Source organism: Argopecten irradians, chromosome 12, assembly GCF_041381155.1.
Source record: "Argopecten irradians isolate NY chromosome 12, Ai_NY, whole genome shotgun sequence".
NCBI lineage: Eukaryota > Metazoa > Mollusca > Bivalvia > Pectinida > Pectinidae > Argopecten > Argopecten irradians.
In genome coordinates, this window is record NC_091145.1 from 1,297,787 (window position 1) to 1,320,842 (window position 23,056).

At 35.3% G+C, this 23,056-nt stretch overlaps 1 protein-coding gene across 1 annotated transcript; it reads right to left on the reverse strand.

Annotated features, from left to right (window-relative positions):
* Positions 1-10,456: 10,456 nt before the first annotated feature.
* LOC138304679 (ubiquitin carboxyl-terminal hydrolase 48-like) lies at positions 10,457-23,027 on the reverse strand. Its single transcript, XM_069244883.1, has 3 exons — positions 22,869-23,027; positions 20,546-20,621; positions 10,457-14,342 (listed from the first exon to the last, which is right to left on the reverse strand). Exons 2-3 carry the CDS (start codon positions 20,618-20,620, stop codon positions 11,160-11,162), a joined length of 3,258 nt encoding a protein of 1,085 aa, XP_069100984.1. The 5' UTR covers position 20,621; positions 22,869-23,027; the 3' UTR covers positions 10,457-11,159.
* Between the last annotated feature and the right edge of the window lie 29 nt (positions 23,028-23,056).

A 23,056-nucleotide genomic window follows, 5' to 3' on the forward strand; every position in this document is an offset into this window, starting at 1 on the left:
TTGCTATACTGTACATGTTGCCTCTGACAGTTTTACTATTTTGTGTTTGCTATACTGTACATGTTGCCTCTGACAGTTTTACTATTTTGTGTTTGCTATACTGTACATGTTGTTTGCTATACTGTACATGTTGTTTGCTATACTGTACATGTTGCCTCTGACAGTTTTACTATTTTGTGTTTGCTATACTGTACATGTTGCCTCTGACAGTTTTACTATTTTGTGTTTGCTATACTGTACATGTTGCCTCTGACAGTTTTACTATTTTGTGTTTGCTATACTGTACATGTTGCCTCTGACAGTTTTACTATTTTGTGTTTGCTATACTGTACATGTTGCCTCTGACAGTTTTACTATTTTGTGTTTGCTATACTGTACTGTACAATGTTGCCTCTGACAGTTTTACTATTTTGTGTTTGCTATACTGTACATGTTGCCTCTGACAGTTTTACTATTTTTGTGTTTGCTATACTGTACATGTTGCCTCTGACAGTTTTACTATTTTGTGTTTGCTATACTGTACATGTTGCCTCTGACAGTTTTACTATTTTGTGTTTGCTATACTGTACATGTTGCCTCTGACAGTTTTACTATTTTGTGTTTGCTATACTGTACATGTTGCCTCTAACAGTTTTACTATTTTGTGTTTGCTATACTGTACATGTTGCCTCTGACAGTTTTACTATTTTGTGTTTGCTATACTGTACATGTTGCCTCTGACAGTTTTACTATTTTGTGTTTGCTATACTGTACATGTTGCCTCTACAGTTTTACTATTTTGTGTTTGCTATACTGTACATGTTGCCTCTGACAGTTTTACTATTTTGTGTTTGCTATACTGTACATGTTGCCTCTGACAGTTTTACTATTTTGTGTTTGCTATACTGTACATGTTGCCTCTGACAGTTTTACTATTTTGTGTTTGCTATACTGTACATGTTGCCTCTGACAGTTTTACTATTTTGTGTTTGCTATACTGTACATGTTGCCTCTGACAGTTTTACTATTTTGTGTTTGCTATACTGTACATGTTGCCTCTGACAGTTTTACTATTTTGTGTTTGCTATACTGTACATGTTGCCTCTGACAGTTTTACTATTTTGTGTTTGCTATACTGTACATGTTGCCTCTGACAGTTTTACTATTTTGTGTTTGCTATACTGTACATGTTGCCTACTGAATGTGTTTTACTATTTTGTGTTTGCTATACTGTACATGTTGCCTCTGACAGTTTTACTATTTTGTGTTTGCTATACTGTACATGTTGCCTCTGACAGTTTTACTATTTTGTGTTTGCTATACTGTACATGTTGCCTCTGACAGTTTTACTATTTTGTGTTTGCTATACTGTACATGTTGCCTCTGACAGTTTTACTATTTTGTGTTTGCTATACTGTACATGTTGCCTCTGACAGTTTTACTATTTTGTGTTTGCTATACTGTACATGTTGCCTCTGACAGTTTTACTATTTTGTGTTTGCTATACTGTACATGTTGCCTCTGACAGTTTTTACTATTTTGTGTTTGCTATACTGTACATGTTGCCTCTGACAGTTTTACTATTTTTGTGTTTGCTTTGCTATACTGTACATGTTGCCTCTGACAGTTTTACTATTTTGTGTTTGCTATACTGTACATGTTGCCTCTGCACATGTTGCCTCTAACAGTTTTACTATTTTGTGTTTGCTATACTGTACATGTTGCCTCTGACAGTTTTACTATTTTGTGTTTGCTATACTGTACATGTTGCCTCTGACAGTTTTACTATTTTGTGTTTGCTATACTGTACATGTTGCCTCTGACAGTTTTACTATTTTGTGTTTACTATTTTGTGTTTGCTATACTGTACATGTTGCCTCTGACAGTTTTACTATTTTGTGTTTGCTATACTGTACATGTTGCCTCTGACAGTTTTACTATTTTGTGTTTGCTATACTGTACATGTTGCCTCTGACAGTTTTACTATTTTGTGTTTGCTATACTGTACATGTTGCCTCTGACAGTTTTACTATTTTGTGTTTGCTATACTGTACATGTTGCCTCTGACAGTTTTACTATTTTGTGTTTGCTATACTGTACATGTTGTTTGCTATACTGTACATGTTGCCTCTAACAGTTTTACTATTTTGTGTTTGCTATACTGTACATGTTGCCTCTGACAGTTTTACTATTTTGTGTTTGCTATACTGTACATGTTGCCTCTGACAGTTTTACTATTTTGTGTTTGCTATACTGTACATGTTGCCTCTGACAGTTTTACTATTTTGTGTTTGCTATACTGTACATGTTGCCTCTGACAGTTTTACTATTTTGTGTTTGCTATACTGTACATGTTGCCTCTGACAGTTTTACTATTTTGTGTTTGCTATACTGTACATGTTGCCTCTGACAGTTTTACTATTTTGTGTTTGCTATACTGTACATGTTGCCTCTGACAGTTTTACTATTTTGTGTTTGCTATACTGTACATGTTGTTTGCTATACTGTACATGTTGTTTGCTATACTGTACATGTTGCCTCTGACAGTTTTACTATTTTGTGTTTGCTATACTGTACATGTTGCCTCTGACAGTTTTACTATTTTGTGTTTGCTATACTGTACATGTTGCCTCTGACAGTTTTACTATTTTGTGTTTGCTATACTGTACATGTTGCCTCTGACAGTTTTACTATTTTGTGTTTGCTATACTGTACATGTTGCCTCTGACAGTTTTACTATTTTGTGTTTGCTATACTGTACATGTTGCCTCTGACAGTTTTACTATTTTGTGTTTGCTATACTGTACATGTTGTTTCTTATGACAGTTTTTTACTATTTTGTGTTTGCTATACTGTACATGTTGCCTCTGACAGTTTTACTATTTTGTGTTTGCTATACTGTACATGTTGCCTCTGACAGTTTTACTATTTTGTGTTTGCTATACTGTACATGTTGCCTCTGACAGTTTTACTATTTTGTGTTTGCTATACTGTACATGTTGCCTCTGACAGTTTTACTATTTTGTGTTTGCTATACTGTACATGTTGCCTCTGACAGTTTTACTATTTTGTGTTTGCTATACTGTACATGTTGCCTCTGACAGTTTTACTATTTTGTGTTTGCTATACTGTACATGTTGCCTCTGACAGTTTTACTATTTTGTGTTTGCTATACTGTACATGTTGCCTCTGACAGTTTTACTATTTTGTGTTTTCTATACTGTACATGTTGTGTGCTATTCTGTACATGTTGCCTCTAACAGTTTTACTATTTTGTGTTTGCTATACTGTACATGTTGCCTCTAGCAGCTTTACTATTTTGTGTTTGCTATACTGTACATGTTGCCTCTGACAGTTTTACTATTTTGTGTTTGCTATACTGTACATGTTGCCTCTGACAGTTTTACTATTTTGTGTTTGCTATACTGTACATGTTTGCCTGTACATGTTGACAGTTTTACTATTTTGTGTTTGCTATACTGTACATGTTGCCTCTGACAGTTTTACTATTTTGTGTTTGCTATACTGTACATGTTGCCTCTGACAGTTTTACTATTTTGTGTTTGCTATACTGTACATGTTGCCTCTGACAGTTTTACTATTTTGTGTTTGCTATACTGTACATGTTGTTTGCTATTCTGTACATGTTGCTATTTTGTGTTTGCTATACTGTACATGTTGTTTGCTATACTGTACATGTTGTTTGCTATACTGTACATGTTGCCTCTGACAGTTTTACTATTTTGTGTTTGCTATACTGTACATGTTGCCTCTGACAGTTTTACTATTTTGTGTTTGCTATACTGTACAAGTTGCCTCTGACAGTTTTTACTATTTTGTGTTTGCTATACTGTACATGTTGCCTCTGACAGTTTTACTATTTTGTGTTTGCTATACTGTACATGTTGCCTCTGACAGTTTTACTATTTTGTGTTTGCTATACTGTACATGTTGCCTCTGACAGTTTTACTATTTTGTGTTTGCTATACTGTACATGTTGCCTCTGACAGTTTTACTATTTTGTGTTTGCTATACTGTACATGTTGCCTCTGACAGTTTTACGTTTTACTATTTTGTGTTTGCTATACTGTACATGTTGCCTCTGACAGTTTTACTATTTTGTGTTTGCTATACTGTACTGTACATGTTGCCTCTGACAGTTTTACTATTTTGTGTTTGCTATACTGTACATGTTGCCTCTGACAGTTTTACTATTTTTTGTTTGCTATACTGTACATGTTGCCTCTGACAGTTTTACTATTTTGTGTTTGCTATACTGTACATGTTGCCTCTGACAGTTTTACTATTTTGTGTTTGCTATACTGTACATGTTGCCTCTACAGTTTTACTATTTTGTGTTTGCTATACTGTACATGTTGCCTCTGACAGTTTTACTATTTTTGTGTTTGCTATACTGTACATGTTGCCTCTGACAGTTTTACTATTTTGTGTTTGCTATACTGTACATGTTGCCTCTGACAGTTTTACTATTTTGTGTTTGCTATACTGTACATGTTGCCTCTAACAGTTTTACTATTTTGTGTTTGCTATACTGTACATGTTGCCTCTAACAGTTTTACTATTTTGTGTTTGCTATACTGTACATGTTGCCTCTGACAGTTTTACTATTTTGTGTTTGCTATACTGTACATGTTGCCTCTGACAGTTTTACTATTTTGTGTTTGCTATACTGTACATGTTGCCTCTAACAGTTTTACTATTTTGTGTTTGCTATACTGTACATGTTGCCTCTAACAGTTTTACTATTTTGTGTTTGCTATACTGTACATGTTGCCTCTGACAGTTTTACTATTTTGTGTTTGCTATACTGTACATGTTGCCTCTGACAGTTTTACTATTTTGTGTTTGCTATACTGTACATGTTGCCTCTGACAGTTTTACTATTTTGTGTTTGCTATACTGTACATGTTGCCTCTGACAGTTTTACTATTTTGTGTTTGCTATACTGTACATGTTGCCTCTGACAGTTTTACTATTTTGTGTTTGCTATACTGTACATGTTGCCTCTGACAGTTACTTTTGGTTGCTATACTGTACAGTTGCCTCTGACAGTTTACTATTTTGTGTTTGCTATACTGTACATGTTGCCTCTGACAGTTTTACTATTTTGTGTTTGCTATACTGTACATGTTGCCTCTGACAGCATTACTATTTTGTGTTTGCTATACTGTACATGTTGTTTGCTATACTCTGACAGCATTACTATTTTGTGTTTGCTATACTGTACAAGTTGTTTGCTATACTGTACATGTTGTTTGCTATACTGTACATGTTGCCTCTAGCAGCTTTACTATTTTGTGTTTGCTATACTGTACATGTTGCCTCTGACAGTTTTACTATTTTGTGTTTGCTATACTGTACAAGTTGCCTCTGACAGTTTTACTATTTTGTGTTTGCTATACTGTACATGTTGCCTCTGACAGTTTTACTATTTTGTGTTTGCTATACTGTACATGTTGCCTCTGACAGTTTTACTATTTTGTGTTTGCTATACTGTACATGTTGCCTCTGACAGTTTTACTATTTTGTGTTTGCTATACTGTACATGTTGCCTCTGACAGCATTACTATTTTGTGTTTGCTATACTGTACATGTTGTTTGCTATACTGTACATGTTGCCATTAACAGTTTTACATGTTGTTTGCTATACTGTACATGTTGCCTCTGACAGTTTTACTATTTTGTGTTTGCTATACTGTACATGTTGCCTCTGACAGTTTTACTATTTTGTGTTTGCTATACTGTACATGTTGCCTCTGACAGTTTTACTATTTTTGTGTTTGCTATACTGTACATGTTGCCTCTACACAGTTTTACTATTTTGTGTTTGCTATACTGTACATGTTGCCTCTGACAGTTTTACTATTTTGTGTTTTCTATACTGTACATGTTGTTTGCTATTCTGTACATGTTGCCTCTGACAGTTTTACTATTTTGTGTTTGCTATACTGTACATGTTGCCTCTGACAGTTTTACTATTTTGTGTTTGCTATACTGTACATGTTGCCTCTGACAGTTTTACTATTTTGTGTTTGCTATACTGTACATGTTGCCTCTGACAGTTTTACTATTTTGTGTTTGCTATACTGTACATGTTGCCTCTAACAGTTTTACTATTTTGTGTTTGCTATACTGTACATGTTGCCTCTACAGTTTACTATTTTGTGTTTGCTATACTGTACATGTTGCCTCTAACAGTTTTACTATTTTGTGTTTGCTATACTGTACATGTTGCCTCTAACAGTTTTACTATTTTTTGTTTGCTATACTGTACATGTTGCCTCTGACAGCATTACTATTTTGTGTTTGCTATACTGTACATGTTGCCTCTGACAGTTTTACTATTTTGTGTTTGCTATACTGTACATGTTGCCTCTGACAGTTTTACTATTTTGTGTTTGCTATACTGTACATGTTGCCTCTGACAGTTTTACTATTTTGTGTTTGCTATACTGTACATGTTGCCTCTGACAGTTTTACTATTTTGTGTTTGCTATACTGTACATGTTGCCTCTGACAGTTTTACTATTTTGTGTTTGCTATACTGTACATGTTGCCTCTAACAGTTTTACTATTTTGTGTTTGCTATACTGTACATGTTGCCTCTAACAGTTTTACTATTTTGTGTTTGCTATACTGTACATGTTGCCTCTGACAGTTTTACTATTTTGTGTTTGCTATACTGTACATGTTGCCTCTGACAGTTTTACTATTTTGTGTTTGCTATACTGTACATGTTGCCTCTAACAGTTTTACTATTTTGTGTTTGCTATACTGTACATGTTGCCTCTGACAGTTTTACTATTTTGTGTTTGCTATACTGTACATGTTGCCTCTGACAGTTTTACTATTTTGTGTTTGCTATACTGTACATGTTGCCTCTAACAGTTTTACTATTTTGTGTTTGCTATACTGTACATGTTGCCTCTAACAGTTTTACTATTTTGTGTTTGCTATACTGTACATGTTGCCTCTAACAGTTTTACTATTTTGTGTTTGCTATACTGTACATGTTGCCTCTAACAGTTTTACTATTTTGTGTTTGCTATACTGTACATGTTTGCTATACTGTACATGTTGCCTCTAACAGTTTTACTATTTTGTGTTTGCTATACTGTACATGTTGCCTCTGACAGTTTTACTATTTTGTGTTTGCTATACTGTACATGTTGCCTCTGACAGTTTTACTACTATTTTGTGTTTGCTATACTGTACATGTTGCCTCTGACAGTTTTACTATTTTGTGTTTGCTATACTGTACATGTTGCCTCTAACAGTTTTACTATTTTGTGTTTGCTATACTGTACATGTTGCCTCTAACAATTTTACTATTTTGTGTTTGCTATACTGTACATGTTTGCTATACTGTACATGTTGCCTCTAACAGTTTTACTATTTTGTGTTTGCTATACTGTACATGTTTGCTATACTGCACATGTTGCCTCTAACAGTTTTACTATTTTGTGTTTGCTATACTGTACATGTTGCCTCTGACAGTTTTACTATTTTGTGTTTGTCTATACTGTACTATTTTGTGTTTGCTATACTGTACATGTTGCCTCTGACAGTTTTACTATTTTGTGTTTGCTATACTGTTACATGTTGCCTCTGACAGTTTTACTATTTTGTGTTTGCTATACTGTACATGTTGCCTCTGACAGTTTTACTATTTTGTGTTTGCTATACTGTACATGTTGCCTCTGACAGTTTTACTATTTTGTGTTTGCTATACTGTACATGTTGCCTCTGACAGTTTTACTATTTTGTGTTTGCTATACTGTACATGTTGCCTCTGACAGTTTTACTATTTTGTGTTTGCTATACTGTACATGTTGCCTCTAACAGTTTTACTATTTTGTGTTTGCTATACTGTACATGTTGCCTCTAACAGTTTTACTATTTTGTGTTTGCTATACTGTACATGTTGCCTCTGACAGCATTACTATTTTGTGTTTGCTATACTGTACAAGTTGTTTGCTATACTGTACATGTTGTTTGCTATACTGTACATGTATTTTGTGTTTGTTTTACTATTTTGTGTTTGCTATACTGTACATGTTGCCTCTAACAGTTTTACTATTTTGTGTTTGCTATACTGTACATGTTGCCTCTAACAGTTTTACTATTTTGTGTTTGCTATACTGTACATGTTGCCTCTAACAGTTTTACTATACTTGATAGCCCTTCATCCAAGCATGCTACATGCACATAATCAGTACCCTGGGCCCTTCTGGTTCTTAAGAAGAAGTCATTTAAAGATTTTAGCCTATTTTGACCCTGTGACCTTGAATGAAGATCAAGGTCATTCATTTGAAACAATAAACTTGGTAGCCCTTTATCCCAGCATGCCACATGCCCAATATCAGTACCCTGGGCCTTCTGTTCTTAAGAAGAAGTCATTTAAAGATTTTAGCCTATTTGACCCCTGTGACCTTGAATGAAGATCAAGTCATTCATTTGAACAAACTTGGTAGTTTCCAGCATGCCACAGGCTAATATCAGGTCTCTAGGCCTCTTCGTTATTCACAAGAATTTGTTTAAATGATTTTACCCCCTGTGACCTTGAATGAAGGTCAAGGTCATTTATTTGAACAAACTTGGTAGCCCTTCATCCCAGCATCCTACAGGCCAAATATCAGTACCCTGGGCCTTCTGGTTCTTGAGAAGAAGTCATTTAAATATTTTAGCCTTTTTGACCCCCGTGACCTTGAATGAAGGTTAAGGTCATTCATTTGAACAAACTTGGTAGCCCTTCATCCAAGCATGTCACAGGCCCAATATCAGTACCCTGGGCCTTCTGGTTCTTGAGAAGAAGTCGTTTAAAGATTTTAGCCTATTTGACCCTTGTGACCTTGAATGAAGATCAAGGTAATTTATTTGAACAAACTTGGTAGCCCTTCATCCCAGCATGCCACAGGCCTAATATCAGGTCTCTAGGCCTCTTAGTTATTCACAAGAAGTTGTTTAAAGGATTTTAGCCTATTTGACCCCTGTGACCTTGAATGATGGTCAAGGTCATTTATTTGAACAAACTTGGTAGCCCTTCATCCCAGCATCATACAGGGCAAATATCAGTACCCTGGGCCTTCTGGTTCTTGAGAAGAAGTTGTTTAAAAGATTTTAGCCTTTTTGACCCCTGTGACCTTGAATGAAGGTCAAGGTCCATTCATTTGAACAAACTTGGTAGCCCTCCATCCCAGCAACCTACAGGCCAAATATGAGTACCCTGGGCCTTCCGGTTATTGAGAAGAAGTCGTTTGAATAAAAAGTTTACGCACAGCGCACGGCGGACGGCGCACGGCGCACGACGACGGACGGTGCATGATGACAATAGGTCATCCTGACCCTTCGGGTCAGATGACCTAATAAACATGCTCACCAATGATTTATACACAAATTTTGTTACTACAGTATTTTGGGTATTTTAACGTCTTATTTTGTAACCATGGAAACCAAATGATAAGGGATGTCTTGAAAACTATGATAAGCATTGTTTAGCATCCTATAAAACCCTATAAAAATATAGCCATTTTCAGCTTAATCAAAATCAGGCAATATCTATTTTCAACCAATCAGAAGCCTATTATGTTTCCATGGTAATAGTTATTAAACCATATGATATGTGTGAAATAATATTTCTCCATATGTTACATAACTTAAAATTGACTCAAAAGCCTAATGAGTTAGTGGTGATTTTACAAAACCTGTGTATAGTAACCCATCCTTGATACTCCAGGGGTTCCAATCACTTACGATCTCTACACTCCTTGACTATCTCATAGTAAAACTGGAGGCAACAGAAAAAAACAGGTAATTTAGTCCTTTGATGTACATCAAAAGAGCTGTATAACGGTACACTGTGGTTAACTGTGTGGTTTGAAGTTGGGCGTCGCTCTCTCTATACTCTCCAAAGAAAATATTTGCAGGACTGTGATTGGTTCAGATTAGTTCCCCTTAGTTGCCTTCAGTTTTACTATGAGATAGTCCAGGGGTGTAAACAAATTGTAAGTGATCAGAATTCCTGGAGTATCGAAGATGATAGTAACCTGGCCCTGATTTCAAAAAAACAAACTTAAGTCAAAAAATCACTTACCAAAGTCATAAATTTTCATATTAGTTATATAAAATATGTAGAAAAACTTCAGAAACAGTAGAAATCTTACAAGACTTTTTTAGGAATACTATAGCATAAAGATATAATCATTCATGTGTACAGTTTAATGGGAATTTGTGATAAAAAAAAAGTCAATATCTATTTATAGTAGCAGTGACCTTGTTTTTAGTAATTGTCCCTCTAGAATATTAATGGTCTAATTGTATATTGTATCATGTACATGTACATACCAGTTTGTCCGAGACAGAAAAACACAATCTACAGCATGATTTTCCTCTCAATGAATTGAATTTGAACTTTTCAATCTACCCCTGAAATGTTTTCAACAAAATAAAATTGTACAAATTTTGAGAAGATCTTTAATATATTGACTACCTGGTTTAAAAAGTGCAACTGTGAAATACATAAGGCCAAAAAAAAAATAAAAATGTCTATTTAGGGTTACATTGGCAAAAAAATAGGGTCGGCAGGTCGACATTTTTTTTTTTTTTTTTTTTTTTTTAGTGTCTTTCACTCTAAATTAATGGCCAGAACCGGAGTCTGAGATCGAAATCCCAATTTTTTTTCTCTTAGAAGAGTAGAAAAAAAAATTAGGGTCGGGGGTAAAAAAGAAGGGTCGGTTGGATGACTCTAAAGAGACATATTTTTTTTGGCCTAAGAAAAAGCTTGTAAATATACAGCACTCATTTGGTAAAAGGATTTCACATAGAATACAATACGTATACACTCCATGAGGAAACTGTCATGTAGAATTACAAGCACTATGATGAACATATTTACATATAACAAATGACCAACACAATACATCATGAATACAATGAAACATGACGTTAACAGGCAGAATGACCAAACTTTCTATAAACCTACCTAAACATGAACACTGTCTGTAAACATGTCAACAACATGCTATATACTTTACTTTCAAGATCAAATCTATTGTTTGATTTGGTTTAAAAAGTAAACAAATTACCATACTAAATAAATACTACGGTAATCCAACATAAAAAGATGTGTGTCTATCTAAAGGGAGATAACTTGATCTATATCAATGGCCCAGAAGACCAGTGCCTTTGAAGCCTGCCTCGGGGCCGGAGGACACCTGTATTAAGTCCTGTAGGACCATAGGGTCCTCAACAGGTTCATCAGCCTGCAGCATTATCACAGAACCTGGAGATAGCATCAGACTCCCTAATGTAGCAGCATCATCATTCAAACTCACGCCCGACACAGTCAAGTTCTGGTCGAAGGGAGGCACAGAAAACAGCTTCATAATCTGTAGCTTAAGTTCTTTTAAAGTGTCTGTGGAAGACACTTTCAATTCCTTTTCACCTCTTGATTTCCTGTGACGTTGACTTTTGCGTCGAGTGCCGTCTGCTAGTTTCACCATTTTTTCTGGAGGTTCTTCAATACTTGTTCTGAATTTGTTGCCATTTTGTTGCACAAAATCTGGATCCTCTTCTTTCTCCATGTCGGTTGTATTGACAAGCTTTTGATCTTTCGGGACTTTCCTTATGTAGACAATAGCATTGGTGAACTCATATCTTGCCTGTTCCTCTTTAACAATTCTGTCGTCCACACATTCCTGACAAACTTCGGGCAGGGTAAACACCAATACTCTGCCATCTTCATCTGCTGTTTTCACAACACTAATTTCGTAATCTACAGCAAAGCTATGTGAAATCACTTCCCATTCTCGTGGCCACAAGTAGACAATTTTCCCGCCGTGATCACTAAGATCAGGCGGGATGTTTGCTGGGGGATATAAGTATTTTAAATGTCTACACAAAAGAGTTGAGTTGAGAATCTCCGTTACTGGTTCTCTTTTGAGAGGCTCACGAACAAAATTTCTCCATTCTGTCACGAAGGTGGCACTAACTACATTCACTTCCTGTGGCGTTTGCAAGGCTAATGGACGTTTCTTGTCAGCAAAGAGATCACTCAGGGCAGACTTCTGTTGTGTGGCAAGAAGCTTGTTCATCTCCTTGCTTTCCTGCTCCTCTCTATTCATTATATTGCATAGGTCGCACGATGGAGTGTCTTGTGAAAATTCTGGACAGTCAGGAAAGTACTGCCTTAATCTGTCCCACACGTGATCTGGTACCAGCTTTCTACAGGAAATGTCTGGGTCAAGCTTGTCATGATCACACAAAACATCAAAGTTAAACTTCAAATCTTCTTCTTCGTCGCCCTCTACTTTCACTGGTCCATTTTGATTGCTTGATGAATCAACTTCTCCTGTAGAGCTTTTCAAGTTGTCCTGAGTTTCATCATTTCCGAGATTTTTGTTTTCCATATTATGCTTTGGTGATTCATCACTCAGTTCCTCAATAGCTTCTTCCTCCTGACTTGTGTTCCCTTTACTGTTGTTCTCGTTTCGGGTTCCATCTAGCCTCTCCATTGCCAGCCTTTTCCAGCTCCGCAGTGATGCCTTACCTACCCAGTAAGAACAAACATTTTTCTGAATATTGTTAACTTTCATTGAGGCACTGATATATTTCTCATCATCAACCATTTTGATTTTTAGTCTCATCATGTTACAGTGCTGTTTGACACAGGTATGACAAAGAGAGTCTGCCACTCTGAGACGAGGACCTCCTCCATACTCATTATACAACATATCAGCTCCACTAGTACTCACACACTTTAGCTTCCCTGCACAATGTGGGTCCAGCTTACCGTGGGGACACATAAAACCCTTATTGTCTATAGCTTTTGCCTTAGACGGGTCCTCTAGCCAACTATTCAGCCACTTTATGCCTAACCATTCCCTCTGATCCTGAGGAATCTCAGCTATAAGCTTGAGATAGATTTCCTTGGTCAATTCCTGTTGTTCTTTGCCAGTCTCAATGTTACGATCTCTCATCAGCATCTTCTCAGCGACCCACATTTCAAACTTTTCGTTGTCGTAGGTCACATAATCCTTTACATGTTTGGGGATGAGAGTCTTGGAAACAATGCTGTCCTCTTTGCTATAAGAGTTGTTTTCGACCTCCTTTTGACGTGTGTAAACCAACATATAGGCATTTTTCGACCCATGACTGCCTTTAGGGATCCGTCCTTTCTGCTTACCTTGACCTTCTTGTGGATCATCTTCAGTACCAAGGTGGAGGTTTGAACCTTTCATTTTCTCAATTTCCTCGTCGTTGTATTTGTACCAGGTGCGCGAGTCCATATCCTTGATATGAGCAATGTAGTGGCCACTGTAGGCTGTAGGTCCCCGGTGGATCAGCACAGCTGTCAAACTGTACATCGCATTAGCATCCATTTCCTCATCCTCTGGGTCGATGTCTATAACTTCCATTTCATTCTCTCTCACTATTCTAGGTTTTTTGACAATGAACTTTGACATGTCAAGGACCTCAGGAAACTGAATGAAACTGTTCAACTTTTTTTTGTGTCCTGTTTTCTTGTCAAATACAAATCGAAGGAGTTGTAGGTTAAGCACTGGGGGAAGGTTCTGAAGCTGTATAGAACGAATGGCATTTTGCTTTTTCGAACACAATGAACACATATATTGGTTGTCTCCTTCAAGTTTTTCCTCCTTAAGGAAATCTCTAAGAGAATCTTCTAAAGTCTTGTGTCCTCTAATGCTTAGGTCAAGCTCATAAAATTTGGATGGGCACTGTGAGGAATTGCCACACTGACTACAAGTTGTCACATAGGCATACTCTCCACAGAACTGGTTCTGTATGACAAACCGGACACTCGGGTCAAGTTGCTGAGATAAAGATTCCTCTAGCAGGTTCAGAAAAAGTTTGGAGAACTCTTGTGCATCCTGCTGTAGACCTGCATCTAAACCCAAATGTTCAATGAACTCCTTCGGATCCAGGAACTGACGCTCTGAATGTTCTAGTAAGGCGAATAACAGTTGAAGGTGACCAGCGATACTATTTGGTGTCCATGTCTCTTGCTTTATATTCACAACATCTAGTCCTATTTCTCTGTATCGATACAAAGCCTGACGGACAGTCTTGTTATGGAACCACAACTGTAGGAAAGTGTTAACATAACAAGTAGCTCCCAAGTTTTTTAATCCCACAAACATACCATCTTCCCGTCTTTCCGCATTCGGATCCTCTATATCATGCCAGCTGTTTTCATCAATTTCCCCAAACCATACCCTCTCTCCAATACAGTTTAAGCAGTATGGATTGCCTTTGCAGTTCCTCTTGCAGGCCTGTGCCTTACACTTTGTAAGGTTCAGTCTGTACGCAGTCTCTATATGGCCCTGTAAAGCATAAAAGGTTTCAGTTAGGAATTCATCAACATTATTACACACCTATATGCTACCAAGAATGAATTATGAAAAAGCGCAGCATCTTACAGTGCTCACCCAGATAATTTTGGAGGGGTGGGTAATTGTACTCACACTATTGAAAAGGGAGAGGTAATTCTGTGGGATCCCAAAACTAAACCGAGATATGTGGGAAAAGATGTGGTTATTATGAAAAGAAATTAATCGGTGACAAGCTAGCACTTGTGCAAATATTTATCTGAAATAAGAATACAGTTGATGCTGACTTAAAGCATGACTGGATAGTTTTTTCTGAATTACTGAATTTTATTTCTGGATGTAAGCGCTCATAATAATTGCATTGCGTGTAATACAAACATTGGTAGGGATAATCAGTATCCATCCATACCTTTTTTAGGCGTAAAACTTGGAATGTACTTGTCCGACGGACAAGTGCTTATCTAAAATTTACTCGTCAGAATGGCATTTTCACTTGCCCTCAATATTTTCCAGATAATTAAGTAGACTGTATATATTAAGTGTTGTTATAGCTGTATTCATTCAGTTGATTAACACCTATATATTGACTGATAAACGAGACGTACATTGTAGAATATAATTTAAGGTCCAGGCCCCAGGATCATCGAAACAGTCTTAGACTTAAAGCTGCTCCACCACTGACAAATGGTATTTTTTCTCTATCAACACCAGGAGCAGACAAATTCGGTTTTTTTGTTCAGTTACAAAAGTTACTTACTTTACACCATTACCACTATTGAAAAATTTGAGCTTCTAATTTTACGTCAAGATAAACATTTTTTTTTTTTGTAATTGTTTTATTGTTTCCTACAGCAGTATTATATACAGACAAAAACAGTTAAAATTAATTATTTTTAAATTATATAGCTTATCATATTCCTTCTAATCATGCACATTATTTCTTATCATCATTATCATTCTCACCAGATTTTCATTCACATTTAAAAGTTCATCCTCATCAGTCATAATTGATCCTCATCAACAAACTCAAAATTATCATTCTCATCAGTCATAGCCATTCATCATCACTTTCACCAATCAAATCCTTTCATCATTTACATTTACTCATAATTTTTACAGTAATTCATCATTTTCATCACTCATCCTCATCATCATGGCCACCCATTATCAATGCTGTAATCGTTCATCATCATCCTCATCATCTTTATTATCATCTCATCATCATTTTCATTCATCATCATCATCGTTATTCACCATCATCATATATAACTCATCCTCATTTTCATAATCACTCATCATTATCATAGGTCCTTTCAAATCTTCCTTAGTAATATTAATGATCATAATTAATTAACTAAACATGCATTCATACCACTTACACCACATACACACACCTACTCGCACATACATGTATATATTCTATTTTTCTCACAAACAAGAATAGTCAGAAGTCCTCACTTACATGTATACTCATCTTTACACACATACATACACATTAGAAGAAACAAGAAAAGGAAAAGAGAAATAAAGTAGTAAACAATAGATTGAGAAAGAAAGGAAGATAACAGAGATAAAAGAGAAAGAGACTGGGCTAGAGACAAAAAAAAAAAAAAAAAAAAAAAAACCTTTGGTATTTTTCCATTAATGTGGCATTTATGCTCGGTGAACATGAGTTTTACTTGGAATTGATAAGATGTATGTGTTATAATTTTAAGAATACTTAGATAAAATAAAATAAAAAGATCAATAATAATCAAGCTTATGAATATGCCTGCCCTTATATATTACAATTATGCAATAATATATGTACCAGTATAAGTATATATTCATACAAAAAGATATACAGGAAATTAATGTGCTTATAATTTCATGAGTTTTTCCCATTTCCTCCATTCATTTTTACATTTCTGATGTGCAGTTTTACAATTGCTGCAAGCAATATTTATTTGAGAAGTATAATGCTCATGGATTAAATTAATAAGTGCATGTGGATTTAAAGCTTTATGTAGACATCTTGTTTTATATATGTAAAATTTTATTATGATTAAAATTTCATTGTCTAGTCTATTTGTTGGAGAAGGTCTATCATTCAGACACATATATACCAAAAAGAAAACTTGGATTATTATATTGAAATGGGATATACAAAGCATCTAAAAGTGTCTCTATAGTTTGTAAAAATCACTGAGTCTCCCTTCATTCCCATAAAATATTAACAATATTCTCACTTTCAAGATTACAGAGATTACATATTGGATTATTAACTAATCCTATTTTATATAAAAATGAATTTGTTGTTAAAATATTTTGAACTACACTGTACTGGAACCATTGTAGCTTTGTGTTGTTAGTAACCTTGAAAGGATTGTTATATCTTTAGTCCCAATTTAATTCAATTTCATCAAATAGATACTCCCATTTTCTTCTATCAGGTGAAATAAAATCACCATTCATAGCCATAATCTTATAGACATATTTTGTCCCTTACACAGTAAATTATTAGGTATAATTGGATAAAATACTACATGATTTTCAAAATTTAGCCTCCTTAAAAATGTTTTAATTGATAAAATATGACCTTGAAATTGAAGAAAATTTGTATTGATTTTAAATCTTTCTGTAAATTCTTGAAAAGTATAGAAGGAGCATGTTACATGTTTTATAACGTCATCTGTGATTGTCAAATCTTAAGACTGTTTTATAACTTCATCTGTGATTGACTATGTCAAATCTTAAGACTGTTTAAGACTTAAGACTGTTTCATGATCCTGGGGCCTGGTCATAATCGACGTCAAATTTTTTCCATTCATCCAACGGACAAGTGTGCTGTCAACGTTTACTTGTCCAATCATCATCCATTCACCTGGGGAAGTGAACGAGTACATTTACCCAGCCCTGAATTGACAGATATTAATGGGAATTTTAACTGCGTATGTATCTGAACTGGAGCACTTATCTTACTTTAAAGGGGGGGTCCCCTAAGAATTTTCTTACATGCAAGATGCTCTGACTGAGATGGGAGTAGACATTCGGCTCTTGTCATGACATAAACTTTAGCAGATTCTATTTTTGTTATGACACTTCTTTTCTTCTCTAGAACGTTGAACACCTATTAAACCCCTTTTTGTATGTGTTTCCACAGTTTGAACACTTTCATTTGCATTATCAGCCATTGCAACCTTGTGGTAAAAACAATGTGATCACCTAGACACTGATATTCCATTATAGACCATTCAATACGAGTACTTCAAAGACCCTGCTCCAGTCATGTTGACTACAGTAAAATCTAAGTCGGAAGGGGTTGAAAATCTGGAAATATTAATTTTTCTTAAAACACACAAACATCTTTCTCAAAACAATCACAAAATTATCCTAAATATTCATCAATGATGGAAGACAAGAGTACTGCAATAACCAGTAACACCAACCTACATTTGGATCTTGTGTGCTTTTTTCATTTTTATCAAAATGCATGTTATTCAAAGTTGCTTTTTTTAATTATCATATTCTACACAAAGAATGCAGATCTATGATTCAATTCCAAGACACCATTTTATCTCAGATTCCATATACAAATACCTTAAAGGGACATGAACCTTAAATAATTTGTTCTGTATGCTTAGATATGGTTTTCAGATGTTTATTGAATATTTTATTACAATGATTGGTTATCTAAAACGACAGGAAAACGTGGGGAATACCTACCTCAAAAATGATACTCAAAGTACTGCAAATACAACGCAGCAGAAACAGAAAAATTGAATGAAATCAAATGAATTTCCAAAATCAAAATATATAAACCATATTAGGAAGACTTTGATATCAACTATTTTAAGAACATTCATCACAGAAAATACATACGTTTTGTATGACATTTTTTTAATTAAAGTTCCTACATGAAATAAAAGATTTTAAAATTACAAAAGAAAACAAAAGTCTTCATTAAAAATGAGTTTTTATCCTATACTCTTGTTTCTTATGTTGGACATACACTTATTTTGGCAACACCATGCACACATGAGAGCAGCCTTATAAGTTATCTTGCCTTTACCTAAGATCTGTTTTTAACAATCATTTAAAAACATTATTTTAAGGTACACAGAAAGAACATCTGATTAGTTTACTTTATAACTCTCAGGTCTATAAGCCTGGATAGTAATAAGTCTGATTTGAATAATCATTGTCAGAGATTATGTAAGTTGGACAGAGGAGTCACCAGCAGGCACAACAGTCAGGGAGTTGACCTTAAGATAGGGCTGTGTATTACACAACACTCTGTGTATTCTATACACACTCTGTGTATTCTACCAATCAGAAGGCAGTCTTCCCATGACTACTGATTGGTCAAAAGGATTATTATTCAATGAATAGGGAATTTATGAATGGGAGTTTATGAATGAAATGGTTCAAGAGGTCACCACTAGATGTCATTGTAGGGCAAGTCCTACAAATCAACAGTAAACCGGATAGCAATAATACAAACGCTACACGCGTTGTATTAAAAATAGACCATCATATTCTATTTTTGGAACACAAAACGAAAGCTGACCGAAAGCGAGTTTATAATGAACAACAAACTTGCTGACATGACAAGGAATATAAGTTTTCCACATTTTAAGATTATTTTCTAATTTATGATGGTTGACAAATGAAGTTTAAGCCATATTTGTTATGAAACAATTTGTATTTAGCGTAAGAATGATAAGTCAAAAGTCAAACAAGACTTTTCATACAACAGGACACCGCGAAGGGAGGTTCCTGACTTATTGCACATATGTACATCACGCAAGTATAAAGTGGGGAGTTGCTCCCGTCTCAAGCTTCACTCACGTTTTTGACCCACCATTTGGTTTAAATATGCAGTGCATTGTGGGAGGTCATTAAAGTTTAACATTACTATACTATCGTTATAAAATTCGACTGGGCTGGTTCAAAATACAGAAAGATGGAATTTCCATTATAATTATTTTATTTGACACATTTGCGCAATAATTGATATATGTTACTAGTAAGGTATCTGACACGTCTTAAATATGTATTTTACTCAAATTTACATAGTTTATTTAGGTTCATGTCCCTTTAAGAATGAAACAAAGATCCTAGATACGTAGACTATAATAGTATATCATCAATAATAACTTATGCACTGTACATAATTCAGGGTTCCCACTATTTTTTGGGACCAGAATTCAAGACTTTTTCAAGGTTTTTTCAAGGACAATAAGTGAAATTCAAGTCATGTTTGGACACTTTCATATACCTTTCACAAGTTGTTATTTTTTAAACACTTTCATATACCTTTCACAAGTTGTTATTTTTTAAAGAGTAATGCAACTTGAATGATGCTGACTGTATGATCTCTATCCATTCCAAGATAAAACTACATTCATTGTGAAAGAAATAAATAAACTATATATTAACATTCGTTTGCTTGTGTAGCTCCCTATAGCTACATGCCTCTCATGTTAAAGAGTCTATAAACAAACAAGTTACTGATTGAACACAGCTTAATAAATAAACAAGAGCTGTTGGAGAACAGCAAAGCTCGCCTATTCAGAAGAAGTTGATGTTCAAGTATTTACTATTTAAACATGGAAATATGACAAATTAACAGACTCAAAAACCCCCTAAAGGGCCCCAAATTGGTTGTATTATCAAGTTCAGCATCCATACACATTAGGAAAATAAAATAAATCATAAACATTTATGATGACTTAAGCTTAAACAATTGACAAAATAGAAACTTGCTCAAAAACTTTAACATGGAAATATGACAAATTAACAGACTCAAAAAACCCCTAAAGGGCCCTAAATTGGTAATCTCATCACGTTCAGCACCCATACACATTAGGAAAATAAAATCATAAACATTTATGATGACTTAAGCTTAAACAATTGACGAAACAGAAACTTGCTCAAAAACTTTAACGTGAAATGGGACGCCAACGCTGACGCCGACGCCGGGGTGACAACATTAGCTCCCCCTATTCTTCGAATAGGCAAGCTAAAAATAAAACAAGTAATAAAATTCAAGGCTTTATCAAATTATTTCAACAAATTTTCCTTGTTTCTCAAGGTTTTCCCTATCCTGATTTTCTATTGCAATTTTCCCCACTTTTTCCAGTTTTCAAGGTTGCGTGGGACACTGGTGCATTGTATTTAGCTGCAAGTGTACAATATGTAGATCTAGAAGTTACCTGATTAACGTGCTCTGGATTGACTGTCTCTGCCCACTGCCATGCAGCTTTGTCCAGCTGTAGTTTAGGTGGCATCCTAAAACAGATAATTAGAAGAAATGTGACACTCCACATCATCAATATATAGGGTACATCATCAAATTATCAATAACATAACTGACTGACAGACACTCACAGCATATGGTCTCATATATGTATGCCAATATAAAAACACAAGATCTTGTTCCTTATGTGCAGACATTGTTTGTTTGATTATATTAGTTTAACGTCCTATTAACAGCCAGGGTCATTTAAGGACGTGTCAGGTTTGTTGGTGGAGGAAAGCCGGAGTACCCAGAGAAAAACCACCGACCAGCAGTCAGCACCTGGCAACTGCCCCACATGGGATTCAAACTTGTGACCCAGAGGTGGAGGGCATGTGGTAATATGTCGGTACATCTTAACCACTTGGCCACCGCGGCCCCTATGTGCAGAAATAGTACACTGGATATAAATAATACTTAGTCACTGGATATGGGTAATACTGAATCTGAATTAGGCCATACGAAAAAAAAAAATTGTTTTTTTTTGGTAACCCAATAACCCTATAAAATCAGTGCCTACTCAAAAACTTTTTTATCAGTTTTGTCCTCAAGCAAACAAATATCAACCAAAATTTTGTTTATAGTTTTTCACAAAATCCGGAATTTTGGTACAAATTCTGTAAATCTAAGACACTAATAAACTCCTGTAGGAAAGTCTACTTCAGTTTTTCACTGCAAGAAACTGGGATGAAGAGAAAAAAAATATTAAGAAAAAAAATCCCTACCTTCCGACCCTTTATTTTTAAAGTGACATGTTACCGGAAACAAGAATATTTTTTTATTTGGCCTTACAGTAACACATATCCAATGTCTGTAAATATTATATATAAGAAATCAAACCTGTAACAAGTTCTCCCTTGAAATGGCATAATATTGTTTTATTGATATCAGATTATTACGCAATCAAAAGATTAGCCAAACGTCCATGAGAAGCTTACATAAAAGTTTTTGGCTTTTTTTATGCTTTGAAATGGTATCTTTATTTTCACAATTGATTCAATTTTCATGACAGTACTACATGTGGTTGTGGTCTTTTAGCATTAAATAGTCTAGCCCATATAATATTGCTACTGATGCAACATAAAAATAAGATAACTCTCCAATCATGAAAATTCTACATTTTACGTAGGTGTGCCAAACATATATATTTGTCTGTAACTGCATGGCCAGCTTGTTGTTAACTTGTTATCGTTAAAGGAATTGTAAATTTAAGAGATGCTATTTTTTAACAAGACAGTACTGTATGCCTTAACAGTAAACACCAATGTTTACATGATGGAGGTCAAGGAAGAGTTGTGTCCCTTATACACATGTACAACTTTGTTACACGTATAGACATATGTGGACATTACATATGCATGTAGGGGCCGCGGTGGCCGAGTGGTTAAGATGCACCGACATATTACCACATGCCCTCCACCTCTGGGTCGCGAGTTCGAATCCCATGTGGGGCAGTTGCCAGGTACTGACCTCTGGTCGGTGGTTTTTCTCCGGATTCTCCGGCTTTCCTCCACCAACAAACCTGGCACATCCTTAAATGACCCTGGCTGTTAATAGGACGTTAAACTAATCAAACCAAAACATATGCATGTACATGATGATGTTATGATGTACCTGGATAAAGTTATCTGTAACTGCATGGCCAGCTTGTTGTTAACTTGTTATCGTTAAAGGAATTGTAAAGTTAAGAGATGCTATTTTTTAACAAGACAGTACTGTATGCCTTAACAGTAAACACCAATGTTTACATGATGGAGGTCAAGGAAGAGTTGTGTCCCTTATACACATGTACAACTTTGTTACACGTATAGGCATATGTGCACATTACATATGCATGTACATGATGATGATATGATGTACCTGGATAAAGTTATGAGTATGTCTATTTTTATATTTTCAGTACAGGTGAACTCAATATAAAATTCCATTATTTACAGGTTACAACATCAGATTCCAAACAAGCTCTCCTAAATTTTATTTGCCACTTTATATATACAGTAAGCTACATTGCATGTGCCAGAAAAAAAAACCAGATTGAATTTATTTAACTCTGAAAAGGAACTTACAGTAAATATGTGTTTCGAAATATTTATGATATCAAAAGAGAGAATTAAACATTTTATCTCATTTTATCAGCTTTCAGTTATATCGGTCAACACATTTGCTGCACCCAATTAACAAAAACCTGGGAATTAAATACTCAGGTACGTTGATAAGACGATTCTGTTTTGAATTCATACTTCGGTGTAACGTCCTGCGAACAAACGAATGGATATGCATCTATCAATGATCTGTTTGAAGCCAATGTAGCCGCTTCCCGCCTCTGTCGTTCATATTTTTCTACCTTGAACCGAGTCGACTGCGTTATAAAGTTGTCATTATCTTTGAGATACTTTGTGGTAGGGCGCTGGTCGCAAACGCACACAAG

Bases quoted from the DNA above. Each gene is read 5' to 3' on its own strand.
- LOC138304679 (XM_069244883.1), bottom strand. From the start codon at position 20,620: ATGCCACCTAAACTACAGCTGGACAAAGCTGCATGGCAGTGGGCAGAG. The intron at 14,343-20,545 runs GTAACTTCTAGA...TATGCTTTACAG, and splicing joins ATCCAGAGCACGTTAATCAG to GGCCATATAGAGACTGCGTA.